General features: G+C 46.0%; 1 protein-coding gene and 1 long non-coding RNA gene across 2 annotated transcripts; one reads left to right on the top strand and one right to left on the bottom strand.

Annotated features, from left to right (window-relative positions):
- Window positions 1-12,890: 12,890 nt before the first annotated feature.
- Window positions 12,891-14,112, bottom strand: LOC146186409 (uncharacterized). Its single transcript, XR_014707853.1, has 2 exons — window positions 13,828-14,112; window positions 12,891-13,030 (listed from the first exon to the last, which is right to left on the bottom strand). It is a non-coding gene; the product is annotated as an uncharacterized LOC146186409 (long non-coding RNA).
- A 3,911-nt stretch (window positions 14,113-18,023) lies between these two features.
- Window positions 18,024-19,480, top strand: LOC146186410 (uncharacterized). The gene is made up of 2 exons (XM_084605678.1): window positions 18,024-18,373; window positions 19,354-19,480. Exons 1-2 carry the CDS (start codon window positions 18,178-18,180, stop codon window positions 19,365-19,367), a joined length of 210 nt encoding a protein of 69 aa, XP_084461804.1. The 5' UTR covers window positions 18,024-18,177; the 3' UTR covers window positions 19,368-19,480.
- Window positions 19,481-19,735: the final 255 nt, after the last annotated feature.

Consider the following 19,735-nt stretch of genomic DNA (forward strand, 5'->3'; position numbering starts at 1 on the left):
CGTTGACACCATCGATACCAGCGACGCCTTTGACGCAGTTAGTTCCGCCGATGGCTTGGACGCAGTCGATGCTGCCGATGTCTTCGACGCTGATGAATCAACCGAAACCACCCATGGCGCCGCTTCCACCGGCTCTGGCGACTTCATAAAGGCGAACCGCCAAATGAAGAAGTGATGCATTATGAAGCAGGCCACCAGTAGTGTTGACACCGTGAGGCACCGCCTAGGTCCAATTGGCATTCTTGATGGCTCTTGGCCTGCATCGAAAAAGTGAGGTTGCACGTTGTACACGTGTGGGCAAGGCTGTTGGAGCGTAAAATTTATGTGTAAAGCCAAGCCTGTATCTATCAGAGCGTAGAACAGGTGTAACCATGAAATGCTTATCCCTACCGGCAAAACGCTATCTATAGGTTGGGCTGCATGTAAATAGGCCTCGTCCATGTCATGCCACGCTACTATAGGCTCAGCGCACTAAAGATGACGATCTTCATGAGACGCAGGGCGAATTGGAGACCCACTCTATCAAAATGTTTCACTCACCACTCAAGAACACAGAATTACTATCTTGATGTGTCTTGAATAAACTCATCCTCGTCTCGATGTGCCGCGACAGCGAAACATAGCCGTAGTATCAGTGACTGTGGTCATGTGTGAGAGTGCCTTAGATTACGCGTTGCCGGCACGTGCTAGCGCATGCACACACATACGCACACACACACACACACACACACACACACACACACACACGCACTCCCGCACAAGCACGCAACCTTCAAATGGTCTGTATTAACCGATTGCCTATGTTTAGGTTAATAGGGCTGTCGTGCCTAGATCAGCCATAACACAGGACCACCATAAAGGACCGGGGATGGGCTCAATAAACAAGACTTCGTCCTTGAGTAGTTCGAAATTACTTCGCATTGCCCTGCGGTTGCTTTTCACGACAGCAAGTCATATTTTCAAGGTCCTCGAAAGACGCACCACAGAGCATACAGAAGCAGATGCAGTAAAGCAGGAATCAGCGGCATTTCAAATTTGTTTAGAGGAAAGCAAAAGGCGCAGTATCGGTCACACTTCTTCGCGGACACGCCTCAACAACCACCTCCCTCATTTTATGTCTCGGGAAACTTCTTGAACGTGTCGTGCTGCCGAGGCTCACTCAACACATGACGGATAACGACCTCTATCCCTACAGCATGACTGGCTTCGATCGCCACCAACATCTTTGACCCTGTCATTCTGGGCCACACAAAAATCATCCTGGCTTTTGATTTATCCAGTCTTTGATCACGTTGTGGGATCATTGTGGGATTATGGTCACCCTGTCCAATCTTTATATAAGGGTACGTACGTACACCTATATTGGGACGTTCCTTACCAACCACACGGCTGAGGACTACTCTGGCCCACACGCATCACCTCCTTACTCCCTTAGAGGAGTACTCCCTTGAGCTCCAACCTTTCCCCTTTCTTTTTCAACACGACAATGATATCTCTCGCCTATAAACTCACCGCAATACTACACATCCGTCACACCCTCTATTCCGAAGGTATCACGTTGTCGACCAACCAGGCATGGTAGTGATGGCGACGAAGGAGATACTACAAAACGACGATTAAGGCAAGAACACGCTCGAAGCATCGGATTCTTGTGCTCCCCAGAGGATCCGAGCTCATCATCCTCCGCCCCACGAACCGTAACACTCCCACCGCCCCATAGCAGTTGCTTTGGATGATCACATAATCTAGAGGTGGCCACTTTTCAGGTTCTAGGACTTCAAATTCAAAACAACTATACCCGTACCGTGACAACCGCAAGTCGAGCGCAGATGACTGCATCCGTTTGACCTTTATTCAACCTCACTGCCAAACCTCCCAGTGAAAGCCACCAGAGTTAACTCATTGTGCAGGTTATGTTGAGTGTAATACAAACGCAGATACCGCAAATATTAGGAATACAAGTGTAAACAGGAACCGAAAAGTCTATGTCGAATATAATTTCGCTTTACTAACGGCTCGTTATAATAGGAGTACAATATTAAATGTGAATAAAATTGATCAACACAGTACAGAAGCAATTTATATAGCGCTGCAAGTACCATTCCAGTAAAAAAAATTATTAGCCTTAATAACCGTTTATAAGGTAACTAATAAATTTTGAACTTAACGCTACGGAAGGATAGCTATATGGTTTGCAGTTTCACTGCACCAGTTGCAAATTCTGTTTAATTGCCTCTTTTGGTAACTTGACTGAATTGGAACTTTACGCTGCAACGTGATCAATATCGTTGGAAAGGTCTCAAGAGTAGAGTCCAACAAAAACTTTCAACCACGCAAAACAATATAAAAACAAATATAGCGTGCTGAACACGTCTCAACCATGGCTAAACAGCAGCCACCTTCTGAAAAGTTGTCTCCCAGGTGTGCAAAGCACAGCAACTGTATAAGCTAGCGTAAACGTGTCTCAGCAGTTCTTAAAGTGACTAGTTATGCCACGATATACGTAGCGACAGGTATGTTTCCCTGGTTGAGCTTGTTATGGTCGTGTAGGGTATACACATCTTTTATTCATTTTTCTTGTCAAGAGACGAAGACTCTCCGATGATCTGTGATGTAGCATGCACCGGTCGGTGTCAATTTTTTCTATAGAGTCTTTCGATCTGGTAGTCTCCAAACGCAGTCTCATACACTGGATTACTGACCGTTGTCAAGTGCATTTAGGGCCACAGTCTCTCGCACATACTACACATGTGTCCAAATGGATTGTTGACAAACTCTGCTTCAACCGCCGCTTGCGGCGCGGCTAGCCTACAACCGCATTTCTATCTTTTGTAGGCCGTCATTGCACCCGCCACCGTTTCGGTGGTGGACGACGGCTGTTGCGACGAGAGCTTTTCTCTCCTTCTTCTTTTTCTTTCTTCTCTATCTTCTCTTCTGTCCGCACGAGGCAGCGGAGGTGGTTCAGCTACAGAGCCAGTAGCAGGCCCGTGCATTTTCTGTTCCTTCTCTTCGTTGTCGTTGCGACTGTAGAAAACATTGCCCCGCCGGGGTGGTGCAGTGGTAAGACGCCCGACTACTGTGCCGGAGTACCGGGGTTCGAACCCGACCTCGGCGGCTGCGTTTCGATGGAGGCGAAACGAGGAGGCATCGTGTGCTGTGCGATGTCAGCGCACGTTAAAGATCCCCAGGTGGTCGAAATCACTCCGTAGCCCTCCACTACGGCTCCTCTCTCTCTCTCTCTCTCTCTCTCTCTCTCTCTCTCTCTCTCTCTCTCTCTCTCTCTCTCTCTCTCTCTCTTTCCACTTTCACTCCCATCTTCCTCCCTTCCCTTACGGCGCGGTTGCAGTGTCAAAAGAAAAACAAGTGAGACAGTGACCGCGCCTTTCCCTTCCTATAAATAAATCAGTTTTTTTTAAGGAAGAAACAAAAATGCACTACCGCTACCTAGTTCGCACAGAGGTGAATTGAAAAAGACCAGATTGATTGATTGATTGATTGATTGATTGATTGATTGATTGATTGATTGATTGATTGATTGAAATAACTTAATTTACCAACAGCTCCACATGGGGATAACCAGCCGCCTAAACGGCTGCTCGGAGCTCTTGGGTCCGGGCGGCGTCTTCAGCCAGTTGGATAATCAAGCTGTGTTTTCGGGTTCGACCTGAGCATGAGAGCCTCCACGAGGCATCTGAATTTAGTGCGTAGCACTACTAGCCGCAATCACGGATTTCTCCGATGTCTGTCTGAAGCCGCTCACTCTCTCTCTCTCTCTCTCTCTCTTCGTGAACTTGAAGTGGAGAACAACGCGTTCTTCGCGCTGCTCAGCATTGAGGAGGTGGAGCGACCACACAACTGCAGCACAAGCCGCTCTCTCTCTCTCTATCTGTATATACGTCTCTGCTTAACTGAACTTGAGCCCCGCCGGGGTTGTGCAGTGGTAAGACGCCCGACTACTGTGCCGGAGTACCCGGGTTCGAACCCGACCTCGGCGGCTGCGTTTCGATGGAGGCGAAACGAAGAGGCGTCGTTTGCTGTGCGATGTCAGTGCACGTTAAAGATCCCCAGGTGGTCGAAATTACTCCGTAGCCCTCCACTACGGCTCCTCTTTCTCTCTTTCCACTTTCACTCCCACCTTACTCCCTTCCCTTACGGCACGGTTGCGGCGTCCACAGAAAAGCAAGCGAGACAGTTACCGCGCCTTTCCCTTCCTATAAATAAATCAGTTTGAACTTGAAGAGGAAGAAGGGGAAGTGACGGCGCCTGCATTACGTGACTAAATGCTGAGGTGGCAGAGCAGCCGCATAGATGCACCCAGTGAGAGAGTTAGACAATGGGAGAGGGGCGTGTCAGTTGCGTACTTGGTGGCCGTGCTTACCTCTGCGTCTAAGCAGTGCTACGCACGTACTTCGCATTTGATTAACTATGCAAATGGGCCGTAATTGTTTTCTTCCTGGTGCGTTTGTGTTATGTTTTGGCGTGTCCAGATCATGTGATTCATGTCTGCTGTGTTTTTGCAACTTTTTCATCTCTTTGTATTCTGTTTGGTACTACCTGCTCATGAGCAGGGCAATGGGATATGTTCTTGTCTGCAGGAGTCTCAAAATATTATATTGCTCTTTGTTTTGTGATCTGTACCCCGGTGGGTATGCCGCTTGACTTAGTCTATAATGTTATATTTTTATATTTTAGTAGTCGGTCACGGCCACTATATTGCTGTCATTGTAGGGGCCAGGGCGAACACACAGGTTAGACCTCGGGCGAGCTCGTGAACCCGGTCATTTCCCTGCAGCTGGGAGTGGGCCGGTACCCATATTATCTGAATGTCATTTTTCTGGTAGCCTAGATTTAATATATTGTTTGCTTCTTTTGAGATTTTCCTTTTGACATAATTGCTGACCATGTACCTTGAATCACTGATCATCAGTTTTGCCTCTGTACCTCTTATTGAAAGCGCTATGGCCATCTATTTCGCTGTTTCTGCAGATTTTGTGCGAACAGATAAGCTAGGTTTAATCTCTTGGTTTTCATTTGCTACTACTGACATCATAGGTGGACAGCCCCCGTACTGGGTTGCGTCGAAGTAGAACCACATCCGTACGACTTCCGTAGCCGCTTTTGTAGGGTCTCGGGTCTTTTGATCTTCTATTCTTATGATGTTCTGGATGCATGTTTTTTTTTTTCGTTTTTTTTTTATTGGGGAACCTTTAGCCTTTTCCTGACGCCCATCGGTATGTCTGTTATGTACCACTTTGACCCTCATAGGATATATTGAGGCTCTTTAGTCTATTTCGCCTTGTTTGTGTTCTGGTCTTTCGTATTGTCAAATCCTGCTGGCCTGTTATTTCATCAAGGTTGTTTCACACGCCGAACTTCATGAGCCTTTCCTTTCTATGGGTGTGTAGTGGGGAAGTCCCAGAGCCGCCTTGATACTTTCCTAATTATTCCCTCTACCGTCTCTTTTTTGCATTTAGTGTGATGCAGATATGGGGCCGCGTATGGCATTCTGCTTACCACGAAATCCTGCGCTGCGATTAGAAAGTTAACCTATTTCATTCCTGTTTTCCGGCTGGCGATTGGTCTAATTAGTCTCAAATACATGCTGTGTGCGAGTCTGTTAATGGCTTCACTGTGGCGTTCATCACTTTAGAGTCACTTGCCTAGTATTCTTAGTTTTAGGGCGAAAGCCTTTCTAGGCTCTTGGAACGAAATCCTGTGATCGAGATCTGTCATATTCAGCGAGAATCTGCAAGATGTGTTCTTGTCGAGCCTTTATGCCATCTGCAATCCCACGATTGAACGCGCGCCAAGGAACGGCACGCGAGAAGAACGATTATGTTCCATCCAAACACATAGTTGCCAGAATACGTCTAACATATATTGCGCCTATCCTTTCCTGTAACCCAATGATAATTATGTGTAACACTGTAAAGAACAAGAACCGCAATAAGATCCAAATGATGAAAGACAAGTGATAGGAGAGGGAGGGTAGGCTTTCGCTATTATCCTATTAAAAGGCATCTAAGAGATCCACCAATTTTTTTCTTCTCTCGGCATATGGGCGCCCTTATCTTTTACTTCTATTTGGGGTTGACATCTTCCCATTCTGCTCCTCGATAGTTAGTAAATTAAGATTTTTGACTTCTCTTGTGGGCATGTAAGTACTCTCGGGGTTTATATACCCTTCCACTAGCTCCACTACCCCTTGGAGGATACCAATTGTCTGTGGCCGTCACTGCCGGTTCCTGACCACAGGGAGATATCAGCGCAGCGATTGTGTCTCAGGCCCTCGATTTCGTTGAGTTTCTTTGGCAGTCCAATCATTGCAATATTAAATAATAAAACAGAGCAGAACGAAAGAAAGCAAAAGACGTGCGTCGCAACAGCCCTCGTAGGCCACCGAAGCGGTGGCCATAATAACAGCGAGTGCCTCATCCGGGACTTCAGTTCGGCAGCGGTGCACATTCGAACATCTAACTCCTGTAGTTTCTGCAGGTGAGCAAGATATTTTTTTTTTTCAATTTATAAAGCAAGAATTTGCAAATAAACTTCAAGCGATTAAAATAATAAGCAGGGTTGACTTTAATGTTCAATACATAAAACCTTTCTACAGTTCCCAAAAGCAATGAAAACGTTTTTTGGCGGTCAGTAACATCGCACTTTTATTTGTATAACATGTTTCCTACCTGCAGCCTATTTAAGGTTTGCCTATTTATCAGCGAATATTTACTACCTTATTAAAAATTGTCGTGCTAGTTTCATTATACATTAGTCCACACATTGTAGATCCTTCCAAAGAGCTCTTATTGCATGCTATAAAAATATGCTGATTACTTTTGAATCAAATAACGCAGATTTTTTTTTTGGGGGGGGGGTGGGGGGGGGGGGGATACCGGTGTTGATATTAGCCTTTTGTTCAGGTGTATTTTCTACTCTTGCAACCATTTCTTTGAAAACTATATAATTATCAAGATATGACATAAGCCATATCTCATGAATGCATGTCATTTTTAAGTGACGAGTTTTGTTGCTCTTGAGTGGTATTACTCTTATGAATTATATATATATGAATTATATAATATGAATTATATGAGTGGTATTACTCTTATGAATTATATCAGTTACCTTGAACTGTGGGGGCGCAGAGGCTCTGTCAGGCATTTTGCCTTCACCTCTGCCCACTATACGGCGGATGTCTGTGTAACAATAAACAAACTTCAAATGACAGCATCACAACAGACACGAAACACTACAAGTGGGAAAGGAGCCTCCGCTGCAATGAGCGCTGCAAACCTCTAAGCTCCCAACCATGTAAGACCGGGAGGTGCACATACCTCCACCTGGAGGGCTGCGGAATAATTTCGAACCCTGCTAACGTGTCCGTGCACCGAGATCGCACAGCCCACGGAAACCTTTGTTTCGCCTCCTTCGAAATGGCAGTCAAAGCGGAAGGAGAGAAAGGGGAGCCGTAGTTATTACTCCGGAGCCCTCCACATCGGCACCCCTTTCTCTCTTCCCGCTTTCACTCCCACCTTCCTCCCTTCCCTTACAGCGTGGTTTGAGTTGTCCACAGAACAAGTTTGACAGATACAGCGTCTTTCCTTTCCTGTGAACCAACCAACCTCCTTCGAAACGCGGCCACAGCCATCAGGTTCAAACCGGGAACTTCATATCAGTAGCCGAGCGTTTACCCACTGCGCCGTCGCGGCAGATATTTTCAGGGTCGTCTCATTTCCGCTTCGGCACGTCGATTGTCCACAGACAAGGGAGATTTGTGCCTTTTCAGTTTCGCGAATATTTGTTTAGGGTCGCATTCGTGTTGACGAGTTTAAGGTTGCCCCCGACAAAAGTGCTATAGCAACAAGGCTGAGGCACACGTTTCAAGACTTTTGGGCTACTTCTGAGTCCGTACTCGAGATTTCGCACTAACATACCGCAGTTATTGGAAGTGAAATAACCGAGAATAACAGGCTTAGCTATTCCAGTTTTGTTGATGAAATTAGCGCGACGGCCGCAACAATACCAAATGATGGTGGGCCTTACTTGTAAGCGGAGACTCCTGTGAACACGCATTCTTGAAATGACATGCTAAGCCTTATGCATGAATGGACGACTCGCAACAGCCGAAGGTTCGACGAGTCAAGGTGAGAGCGAATTAGTCGCTTGCGGTGCCGATGTAGTTCACCTGCATCGCCAGACTGCAGGGAGCGTAAACGGACCTTTCCCAGAAAAGACGCTGCGACTGTTCCGTAAGTCCGCGCAGTAACTCGCTTCATTTATCAAGTTGATAACCAAGTTGCACCTGTTATGAATACCTGAAGATGTACGCGCATTGTAAAAGAATAACTTACCTCTGCTTTTGTTGTGTGGAATCACGTGATACTTGGCCGTTCCTCGCTGTGTTAGGAAACGTAAAACGTTCATTGACCCTTGGAGTATGCCAGTTTCTTCTTCCTGTTCTTCTTCTTCTTCTTCTTCCACCTTGATAAATGGCACATACTCAAAAAGGAGGATTAGCCAGGCTTCAGTGTGAACTGAATTAGTGTAATAAACTATGAACCGAACAAACATCCTAGTATTTAGTATCACAGAATTGAATGAAAGGAAAAAACAATACGGAGCAAATATTTGGAAGTTTGGTAAGTTGCAATACAATAACAAGGAAATCTGTCCGTAGCTGTGATGTAGTTATGTAAATACTGGCAAATTTGAGGCAATGCAAATCATTTTGCACTCGCCCCGAAGGAGACTATAGAAGCGGGACCGACAAAGCAAATCTCAATTGTGTAATTGGAATTTCTAAATGTATCCTTCTCAGATGTAAAAACCTTCGGCAAGCGAGAAGGAAATGTTCGATTGTTAACATTCCGGTTTCAGCTGCGGCGTTCTTCCTTTTCTTCTTCTACCTTCATAAATGACACACACCAACGAAGGTGCATTGGCCAGGGTTCAGTGTGGACTGATTAACGTACAGCATGATGGGCATAATAAATCAATTATCCAGTAACCAAAAAGCTGAGAATGTTAATTAATAGAATTGAATGAAGTAAAAAAAAATACTGAGAAAAGCTCTTGAAGGTTGTAAATTTGTAATACAACTAGCAAGTAAGTCCGGCTGCAGCTGTCTTGTAATTATGCAATTATATTCACAAATTTGGGACAACGCAAATTAGCTAGCTTGCACTCGCACCGAGGGAGTGAAATAGTGGGACCGACAAAGTGAATCCCAATCGTACTTCTGGAGTTTCTAAATGCACTCTTCTCTTATGTTAAAACATCCTGGAAACGGGAAGAAAATTCTGAATAGATTTAATCTCACGGCAAGACTCGCAAAGTTTTGCAAGACTGAATCCGCATCTACATAAATGAAGATTTAAACGTTCGTGTTCGTCTTGCGTTCTTCTCCCTGTTTGGATGCTCTAGACAAGCTCAGGATCTGGTTCTGCTTTACGCAGTGGTGCACGGTCAAGTCTCTCTTTTTTATGTACAGTCTTTGTTGGAAATTTACGGCCCAAGGGGTTCACTTCTAAGCCCTCTATCTAAGCCCCTGGAAGCAATGCTAGAATATATAGGTAAGCATAGACAAGAATGGGGACTAGATTGGTCGTCTACGAGATTTCGGACGGTGCAGATGTGTAAAAAGCCCCGTTATGGGACATAGAAGCAAAACCCTTGGGCCATATATTTTTGACAAAGACTGTACATGAACAATAAAGGAGAGATTGGTGCCGCATAGTACCGCATAGCGGCTACGGCTACTCCTTTTCGCCACTTCATGAAAACCGCCTGGTCTTAGCATATACTGATAAACATAAAATATACGCTGCTAAAACTTAATTGTCAAGGCACTTTGGACCACTAAAGCGCGTTGAGCGTCAATAAATATTTTGTCCTCCTCCTCCGCTGATTCCTCCTTTACTGCGTCTGATTCTGTATGCTGTGTGGTGGTGGTGAAAAACTTTATATTTGGGAGCCTTAAGTGATTACATGCTAATCACGGGTCGGCTCTTGGCTGCGTGCTATGGTTGGAAGCTGGTGCTTCCCAGCGACACCCAAAGCCCAGTCCGTCAGCCGCTTTTGAACGGGCGGGTCAGAGCTGGACACCGCAGCCTCCCATCGCTCGAGGTCGGAGAGTTGCCAAGTGGCTGGAGGGTGGAATTCCGAGCATTTGATCATAATGGGCTCAAACTCAGCTTTAGGTGACCCACACAGGGTGCACTGCGGCGAGAAGAGTCCTGGATGGATCAAAGATAAGAAAGCAGGGGATGGGAATGTACGGGAGTGAAGCTGGCGCCACGTCACCTGTTGTAGCTTAGTCATAGATTTATGAGGAGGAGGGTAGATGGTTAGTTGATCACGGTAATGGAGATAGATGCTGTGTGGTGTGGCGGCGTTCGAGGAAGCGGCAAATGAGAGGTGCAGCACAGATGCCTGGACAGACGCCCGGTGGAGTCAGCTTCATCGGACAACTTGTATTTCCACCGGAACAGGGCGTCCTCTTCCGCGCCCCTGCACGCAGGCCGGGGAAGACGGGTAGTCGTGGCCCGCGGATTAAAGGCCGGCAGATAGCCCTTGGCTTGTTGCAGCCTCTTCCGCCAGATGGACGGTGCGTCGCAGGATCGCAGGGTTCGCGTATATACGTGAATCGCCTGGTGATGTCATCAGCCATGAGTGAACGTGAGGAATGAATGAATGAAAACTTTTATTTCCACCAAAAAGGAGCCCTTCATCTCCCGCCCCCGGCACTCAGGACGGGGGCATGACCTGGCCCCGTATTCCGAGTTGCGTCTTTATCGAAAGTGTCGTCCTTTCACGTGACCTTGAGTCATCTGATTGGTGGAAACGCCGGAACATATGTTGCCACCTCTTCCGGTTCCGTAGTGGCAACACGCGGTTCCGGCGTTTCGACCAATCAAATTACTCGAGGTCACGTGAGATAGCGACACTTCAGTAACGACGCAAACTCGAAATACCAGCCCTGATGTGATGTGATGACGCCAGTTCCGGTAATTATGTATGAGCATAGCCTCCTTTATACACTCTGTGCCTGGCAACTCCGCGCTCCGCGGCCGTCGCCGCCGCTCCTCTTTCGTTCACAAGTTACGCCGCTGGCTGCCGAGAGGTGGCGACAGCGACGTAGGGTCACCCTCGCCAGGTGAGTGCCGGGTGTGCCGTGTTACAAAGCGATCCGGATAGCGCGCTCCCGCTTTCTCGCTGTTTCGTGGACTGTTTTGAGGTGTGCGAGGTCATGCTTCTACTTTTCTCTGCCTTGGGGTGCTGCAGGAATACAGCATTGCATTAACTGGTAAGTGCCAGCTTTGCTTTGTCCTTCCGGCAATCGCTGCGTAGTGTTCAGCTGCTTTGAGGCTTGTAAAAAATAGTGACCGCACCAAACACTGTGTTTATTAAGCGTCAATACTGCAATAGTAAGGTTAGATGTACACCTGTTCTTTCGGGACCTCGATGCTAATTACTTCTCTGCATAGCCCATCTGCGTATTGTGTTAGATGTGCTCCTGAGAAGTTTTTTTTTTTTTTTGCCATATACGCTAACTGCGAATTTTTGTGATCAAATAGAAACACAAGATTAACCTATTGTGAAGAGAACTACTTTAAAGTGAGTTAAACCGAATCATGCAAAGCCTATATTAGTTTTCCTTGTCAACTAAATCGCTGTCCCTCTCTGGCATCGGAAACCGCAAAACTCGTACTCAACCGCATTAAGGCCTGTGAAAAATAATGACAGCACCAGAAGTGTGTTTATTACGGGTCAGTAAGGTAACAATAAATGTGCACGTGTGTTTTCTGGACTGTGGTGCTAACTTCCTCCCTGGTTAGCTCGTCTGTGTGGTATGTTACATGTGCTCCAGCGCAGTATTTTTTTTTTCGTTAACTGCGCAATTCTGTGAAAAAATAAAAAACCCAAACTTTGCCTATTGTGACGATTATTTTGGAGTGATCGAAACAGAAAGAGGCAACGCGTATATTTGTCTTTATTTGTTTTTCAAGTAAAAAAAAAGCGTTTGTACGACGCGCTGAATTATTAAAAGTAACAGCTGATACCAAAATTGTTCTCCTTACAGATCTCAATGGCATACTGCGATGCAGTTCCAATCATCTGTAAATCAAGCTGGCTTCTGAAGGGCTATCAGTGACAGCAGTCACAGTGAACATTTTGCCCTACTTGGGGCAACTATTCATCACACCACTTATGTACGATACTCTTGTAGCACAGTTGCTGTTGTGAAATGTGTAGATAAATGCTGGTGCCTTTCTTCTCAAATTTCGTTTTATTGCAGCGTAGACTAGCATTGTAATTTTTCGATTACCATTGGCGCTAGCGGAGCAGTCATGCAGTTTTTCGAGCCATGCGCAATTTCTTGAAACTGCCTGACATAAAATTTCATATAGCGTTGGTGTTATTGCCTAACAAGTATCATGATCACTTGTTACGCTTAGTGGATGTCTGCCTTACAAGTAAATATGGTGAATATGCACGATTCATGTTTAGGGACAGTTATCCCGCTAGCTAATAACAGCGCTCCCGTCCCGCGCCGACGATCGTACCCGTGCGCCTCGACCCCTACGTCAGTGGCGCCCTCAGCGAGGGGAGCGGCAGCGCTTTACTCGACGGCGCCGCTCTATTGTTCGTTCGGCGCGTTGACAGGCACATAGTATAAAGGAGGCTATGGTATGAGCGGATGACGTCAGATCCGGTCATGGCGTCACAATATCGCGGTATTGGCGGTATACCGCGCAATCTCGTGAAGCGTGACACTCCTCGCGGACGGACACTCATGAGCATATAAAGGAGTAAAAGCCACAATGGTGGGTTCAATTTTTTCCGTTAACTGCATCCTGTAGTGGAAAACGAATGCAAAGGAATCCAGAATCAACGCACTGATAAACAAGGTTTATTTGGCATTGCCAACAAGATGGCTGCAGGCTTTCTTGTTCATCAGGTATCCCAAGACAGGAATGCAGGTTACCCGGGATTCCTGTTTATGGTGGCAACACAGCCGAATGAACGCCTGCAAGAACAGAAAAACGTGAGCCGCGAGAACGTGGCCTCGTCTGGTGCAAAAATACAGATAATAAAAGTTCTCTCTAGAAAGTCAAGTAAAATGGATTACACGGTAAAACCCTATAGCTCTCAGTTATATGACGACTGCCTGTTTGACTACTAACACTCCTGGCTGTGTTCACTGCCGTTGACTAAAAGCAGATTACTCGAAAGGCCGCCTATAGAAAATATAGTGCGAAATCCTAGAAAAAAGTATTAACGAACATAGGTGTACCAGAGAGAGGTTACATCTTTTTCCTGTAGCAGCACAGTAATGGAAACCAAAATGCGTAGAAAACAGGTATAAAGAAAAAACGGCGTTACACTGCTCAAACTTAGTGTAACAAGGCTAATCTTTATAGAAGGCAGGCTCAAGCAATTCGTTGGGTAATGTGTGCAAAGAAAGTAAAGAATTACTAAGGAAGCAGTGTTAGAATTCCGCTGCTAAATGTCTAGAAAGCTCACGGAGCGATTGGGTTGTTAAAACGTTTATTTGGGGCCTGCAGTGTGAAGCATTTTTTTAACAAGACGCACCCCATGTTTGAAGCATTCTATTTTTTTAACTTACGTTGCCAAGCAAGCTGCAGCTTTTCAGTACCGCGAAACTTCAGTCGTCAAGGAGACAACGAAAAAAATCAGGTGTCGCAAAGAGCACGGCAACCCTGCATGTTGCGTCCACTAGTCCAGTAGGGCACGAGTTGAATTTTCCTCTCCGCCCTTGCTGGATGAACAACCAACACCTCTACAGACAGCCAGTGTGCTCACCTTCAATGCACCAGAAACCGCCGCAGGGCTTAGGGCAACACTCCAGTCCCTCGGCGGCGCACTCCTCTTGAGTGCAGTTGCTGAAGGCGCAGTCACTGAACACGCCCTCATTGCTGGGGCACCGACCCTCGGCCGGAGACGCCGCTGCACCCAAAAGCAGCAGGGCCATCACGAAGACAGCGGAGGCATTCATCATGTGCAAGTGGAGTAGGTGGGACTCGATGCTTCAAACAACACGGAGCACAACGTTCTGGCATCGCACCTTTGATAATACTCGCATATATAGCAGCGGTGCGATCTCTCAAAGGCATGTGGGTGGGGCCAAGATATGACGGTAGCATCAATTAATTTCGGTGGCGCCACATTCCGTCAACGCCACGTGCGTAGGAAGATAACAAAGCATTACTTTTTGCTAAATTCCACCTCAGATTCATTCGCCTGACCACTGTTATCTTAAACCTTTAGGACCTCAGGAGAGTGAGTGTGCCTTCATCGTTATCCAGATGGATACCATATCATTCGAGTATAAGATGTTAAATCATTTCTGCGGATTTATCACACACTGCGCATGTACCATGTTCAATAAATTGGTTTTATAGCTGCGTATTCTAGGGTACCATGCTCGAGCTTTAAAGTGTAGGAAACCGCACCATTGAGTTATCATATAAGGATTCCTTCCTGACGAGCATTTTTCAATTTTTACATAGTTAATCTGCATCATTTCCATTGAATTTATCCAGTTTTACCCTCCGTGTTTTTACCTGCCGATTTAAGTGATTTATTTCTCCGTCCCAGTGTCCTACATACTTACTGTCTAGTTTCCTAGTACTTTTACTCCATATTGATTGAATGTTTTTTTAGTTATAAGTAAATAAATGTTTTTGCGGCACCGTATTATTGTGTAATTTGTTCAGACGTTCTCCCGTCGACAATGTAGGACGTGCACCTCGAATTACGTTCCCTTACTATATATTATCGTATGTAATGTGTTTAATATATGCAAAAATAAAATCGTCACTTTAAAATAGAGGGGCACACTCGTTGAACATTTTGTCTATAGCATGTGACACATATACGGCTAGGTTTATTACTTACGACATCAGTGGTGTAGATTTTGCAGGCGAAAACAAGTATACAGCGCGAAACAAGGGTCTCTTCACGAGCACGAATGCTAGTAGACTGAAAAGTGTGATAATGTACGGGACATGCGCGCGGCGTGCGCTGCAGGAGACGTGACAGACACGCTGGTTCGTGAGGCAGGTGAAATCCAAGCCCAGCAAATCAGGCGTACTGCTTGTCTGACTTATTTCAGATTTTACGCAATGGTCGCGCTTCATTTATAGTAATATTGGCTTTGCGCTCATGAAACCTGTTGCGCAAACGGGCTTTTCCGTGTGATTGGTATCAAGCCAGGTGCAACGTTGTATCGCGTGTGTGGCATGTTTTCGTAATTGGCCAATTTGTAGAAATAAGTCGCCTTCTCAGCCAGGCTTCGTTTTTATTCAAAAGGTACCAGGCCTCGACACTTCCTTGGTCATTGAAGAAATGAGAAGACAGCTGTCCCTTAGCGCACTATCGTACTTGCAAATCGCGGACGTCACACGCTCTATTTCACTCGATTCGGTGGGTTTCCGAGCTGTAATAAAGCAGGGAGATAGCGAAGCAAATCTACACAACACGTCACATTTGAGGAGACAGACACAAGACAGTCTTCAGTTCCCTTCATTTTCTAGACTTGGCATTAAGCCATTGCATCCTTTCGACACCTCCCAAAGCTATCTTTGTCAACTCACGACATTTCTGAGTTTACGCAGAAAGTGGAACCTGCTTCTTTTCGTTCCCACAAATAATACGAGGCGGCTCAGAACGAGACACTTTGGATGAAAAACACGTCTTGCGGAGAAGCTAGCACAAGAATCTCATTTGCATAGTTTCACCTGCGGGTCTTTTACTTTATTTTTTCATGTGCTACTGCGGCAGCTGACCACACAACACTATTTCGTACCTCCGTTTTGATTCGGCGGAAGTGCTTCTGTACTGGGAGAAACCGCCCAGCGCAACTCGTTCGCTGCACGTGCACAGGAAGCTAGCAAAGCATCAGGTATACGACGGCATCCGGACATTTCACGGTTCGCCGCCAAGCAAGAAATCTTGCGCTGGCGTCGCGCGGCTAAACTTGAGCTTGGTTTCGTTATACACTGGCGCCATTGACAAAGTAGAACGCTAGTGGATTTTCTTTTTCCTCTCTATTGGTAAGGATACAGACTGTTCCTACTATCGGCCTGAGCTACGCCAACCTGGAGATGACGTATACGTGACACTGCTCCATGTTCTATTTGAGTCGGTGTCTTAATCTTGTCAAGCTCATTGTCAGCCATAACTGCAGCCTACCGGATTTTTAAAAATATCACGCGGCTCAGGGCTGCTGGGCCCACCCACGGTTTCTAATGGCGATCAGCGGAGAAATCGGCGGGGCTTCGCGCAAGCGCTCAAAGTCTTCTTTGGTGCAAACGTCATATCTGTTACGGCGTTGCCTTCACGAAGACAGGCACCTTACCAAACCTTCTTGTTTTAGAAACAACGGTGTGAAGCACAGCACTGAAAGACGCCTTTTATCGGAAGTTAGCTTCGCTTGTTTCTAGCAACTCGCGCAATGATCGCTGAGCTTATTAACGTTCCTGCACATTTTACAGCTGGCTGCTGCAAATCAAGAGGTCCACACTACTGGCAGTGCGGGGCGCATGCTAAAAAAATTCTTGTCTATCGTGATGTTAACTTCGCTTCGCTTGTGCAGACTCAAGTAATGCGAAAGAAAGGAACGCGCGTTCCACTGAAAAATCCTAGTCATCTGCAGGATCTAATCCGCAGCTTTTTTTTTTATACCGATATAGCGTAGCGAGGCATGACTCATTGTGGAAGCAAAAGCGCAGAAAACAACACTTGCACAGAGCAGGAATTTCGGCGGCTTCACCCACTCCCACCAGTTTCCCTTTTTATTGCAATTATAAGGCGCTGACTTGTCGCGTAGGCGATGGTCTCGCGATGCATTATTAGATGTTTGGTAGGCTGTGCACCAAAACTTCGAAGTTTTCTTTTATTTTGTCGACAAAACTATTTTTCTCTCAAAACTATTTTTTGCGTGAAACTATTCTCTGTCGAGCCTTTTCTGTGTGATGCATCTGCGAAGGTGTGAATGCTAGTTATTTTTTATCAGAATTAGCGTGTATTTATTATACCCCGTCCATGCAGGTGAGCAGGAACATTCCTTCATTGCGATATTAAGCATGGTTCATTTCTCATTGAAAAGCAACAGCAGATATTTTCTTTGTTTCCGTTACGCCAAGATTTTTTTTTCTTTTGTGTGTGTAACACGTTCGGGGCTGCAGCCGAGAAAAATGTCGCTAAGGACAGGAAAGCCCCGCTGCTGTACACCTTTTTTTTTAGTTAAAACAAGATGCCGATTGCATAGGTAAGTGCTCGGATAAGACCATGCGAATTAAGACTCAGAACAATACAATCAAAAATTCAGTTAAGGTAGCATGCAGACGCCCGAAAAAACTCGCGAAACGTCAAGCTGACAAAAACGTAGGTGACGAATACAAGGAAGTGTTGAGCACTAAGTCGGTGGATACGACAGCTTTTTACTAAAATATTGTCTTTCCACGCACGCTCGGGCACACAAAAGGAAGCAATATTTGGGAAAACCTAAAAACGGCGGAGAAGTGCGCACTCCTCGCTCCTCCTTACGTTGCTTCAGACACGGAATACCGCTAACCATCCACAAATATTGGGAAACTGCAAGCTCTAGCACGCACCATAACATTCCTTAAGCGGCATTTGTCAGTGCCCACCCATTGCAAAAACCAATGAAATTATTGAAGGCCGGTTTAAAGAAGGTCATGTTTTCTAACCAAGAAAAACTTCCTCCTCCTGTCGGTAGCGGACTCTTCGTGGGTATACAAGGGGGAGGGGGGGGGGGGGGGGGGTACACGATAGCCGCAGATGCTGCCACCGTCAGCCAATGCGACCATTCCTTCCGGCTCGCCTTACCCTATTGCAGCCAAACAAGTCAATGCCTCTCCACGTGGTGACCGGGCGAAACAAACCTGTTCACTTCAGTGAGAAAACCAATCTCAAAAAGTTGAGTCACAGGCTCTACGCTTGCGAAGGTTTCTGTTCAACGCACCAGCCAGCAGCCAAAACAAACCGGTCTCTCCGCATGGATTCTTCCCAAGCGACTGATAAGGTAGCGCCTGCATATAAGAGACGCCAGTTGACAGTGGAGCGACCGGAGGCTCGCAAAGGCAAATTGACGAAGAGTAACGATCAATAGCAACTCAATCATTCGATATGAAGTTCAACGCTGTCGCTGCCCTGACAGTCCTGCTGCTTCTATCCGCGGTCTCCTCTCCAGTCATGGGCCGCTGCCCAAACCCCAAGGGTCAGATCAGCGACTGCACTGCCTCTAGATGCACACCAAGACAGTGCGCTCTTCGGGGACTCGAATGCTGTCCCAAGCCGTGCGGAGGCACTTGGTGCGTCAGAGGTAAGTACCGTTCTCTCCTCATTTACCGCTACAAATTTAAAGCCTAGAGAAAGCTATCTAGAAAGCCAAACAAAATGCTGACCTTTTTCCATGTATTTCGACAAGGTACAAGAGAACGAAAATTCCGACAACCTTTTTCCTTGCATGTAGCTCCAGCAAAACTTTGTTTAATAGAGCAAAAATGAAAGCAAAATAAATTATGTACTTATAGAACCGAACGATGCAAATTTATACGACTTAAAGTTTGTCGGAATCGAGTAGACACGACTGGCGAAATGCAGTGCATTATAAAGATCACTGGCAGAGCACACTGTGCTGCAGTTTACTAATGACGGCGATGGCTGATTAAGTCTTGTTTGAGAAAGCCAAGCCATGGCGTAATAGTAACGCCGAGAAAATCGTAGTCGAGAACTGCATCAAATGACCCGGCCCCGAATTTTGGCAAGATAGTCACTTAAGCGAACCTCTCCCGCGACAGTCAAATTTTTACAGCGCTAATCCGCAGCCCGTAGCATTTTTGCAAGCAACCTACGATAATAATGCGCAGGTATAAAGACATTTGAACGCAATGTCGCGATGGCTTTTTCGCGACCACTGCCTGGATGTGGGAAACAGGCAATTAATAGATCCCAGCGTACTCAATAGCACTTGCGATCCCACAGGCAGACGCTGGACGCCCCCTTCTCTCTGCTGCTAGAGCATCCGACGGTAACCTGAGCTGAAACTATTTTACCACTTGACGCACACAAGTTGAAATAAGTGATCCCATCAAGTCAAGAGCTGAAAAATTCGGCACTACTACTATTCACAAGCTCATATCGAAGTAAGCGAAGTCATGCCACGTGACGCGACTGATCTACCTACACCTCTAAATTTTGGCACTAAGCCAGTCGATTCCAAGCCCAAGTGATGTAGAGCTAGGTGATATAATGTTCTCATAATGAACCCCTTCCTTTTTCTCCTTTCTTTGCCTCATACAGGAGTTCGTGGATAGCGGATCATGACAAGCTTAGGGCTGTTGCGGGCGACACCCTGCTCCTCCGGGATGAGAAAATTGACAGATTTGCTCAGTGAAAATGTTAACTAATTGTCTCTGATGAAAATAAACCACGCAGCGAAATGTTGATTTTTCTGCCTGATCCTTATTTAGTTTTCCTCTATATCATGATAATAAAAATACGAGCATAAGTGTAAAAATAGCAAAACATAAATCAAAGTACTTTCTTGGTACCCGAAGGTTCCCTCTGCCTGGTAAGTTATGACTGTGGATATGCGACTGTATTTAAGAAAAACCAGCGCTTTTGTTTTCTATGCATACACAGTTAACAACGTACCTTAATTAAATATAAAGCATTTTTTCTT

The sequence above is a fragment of the Amblyomma maculatum genome, chromosome 6, assembly GCF_055883805.1.
Source record: "Amblyomma maculatum isolate TAMU_Amacu chromosome 6, ASM5588380v1, whole genome shotgun sequence".
Lineage (NCBI taxonomy): Eukaryota > Metazoa > Arthropoda > Arachnida > Ixodida > Ixodidae > Amblyomma > Amblyomma maculatum.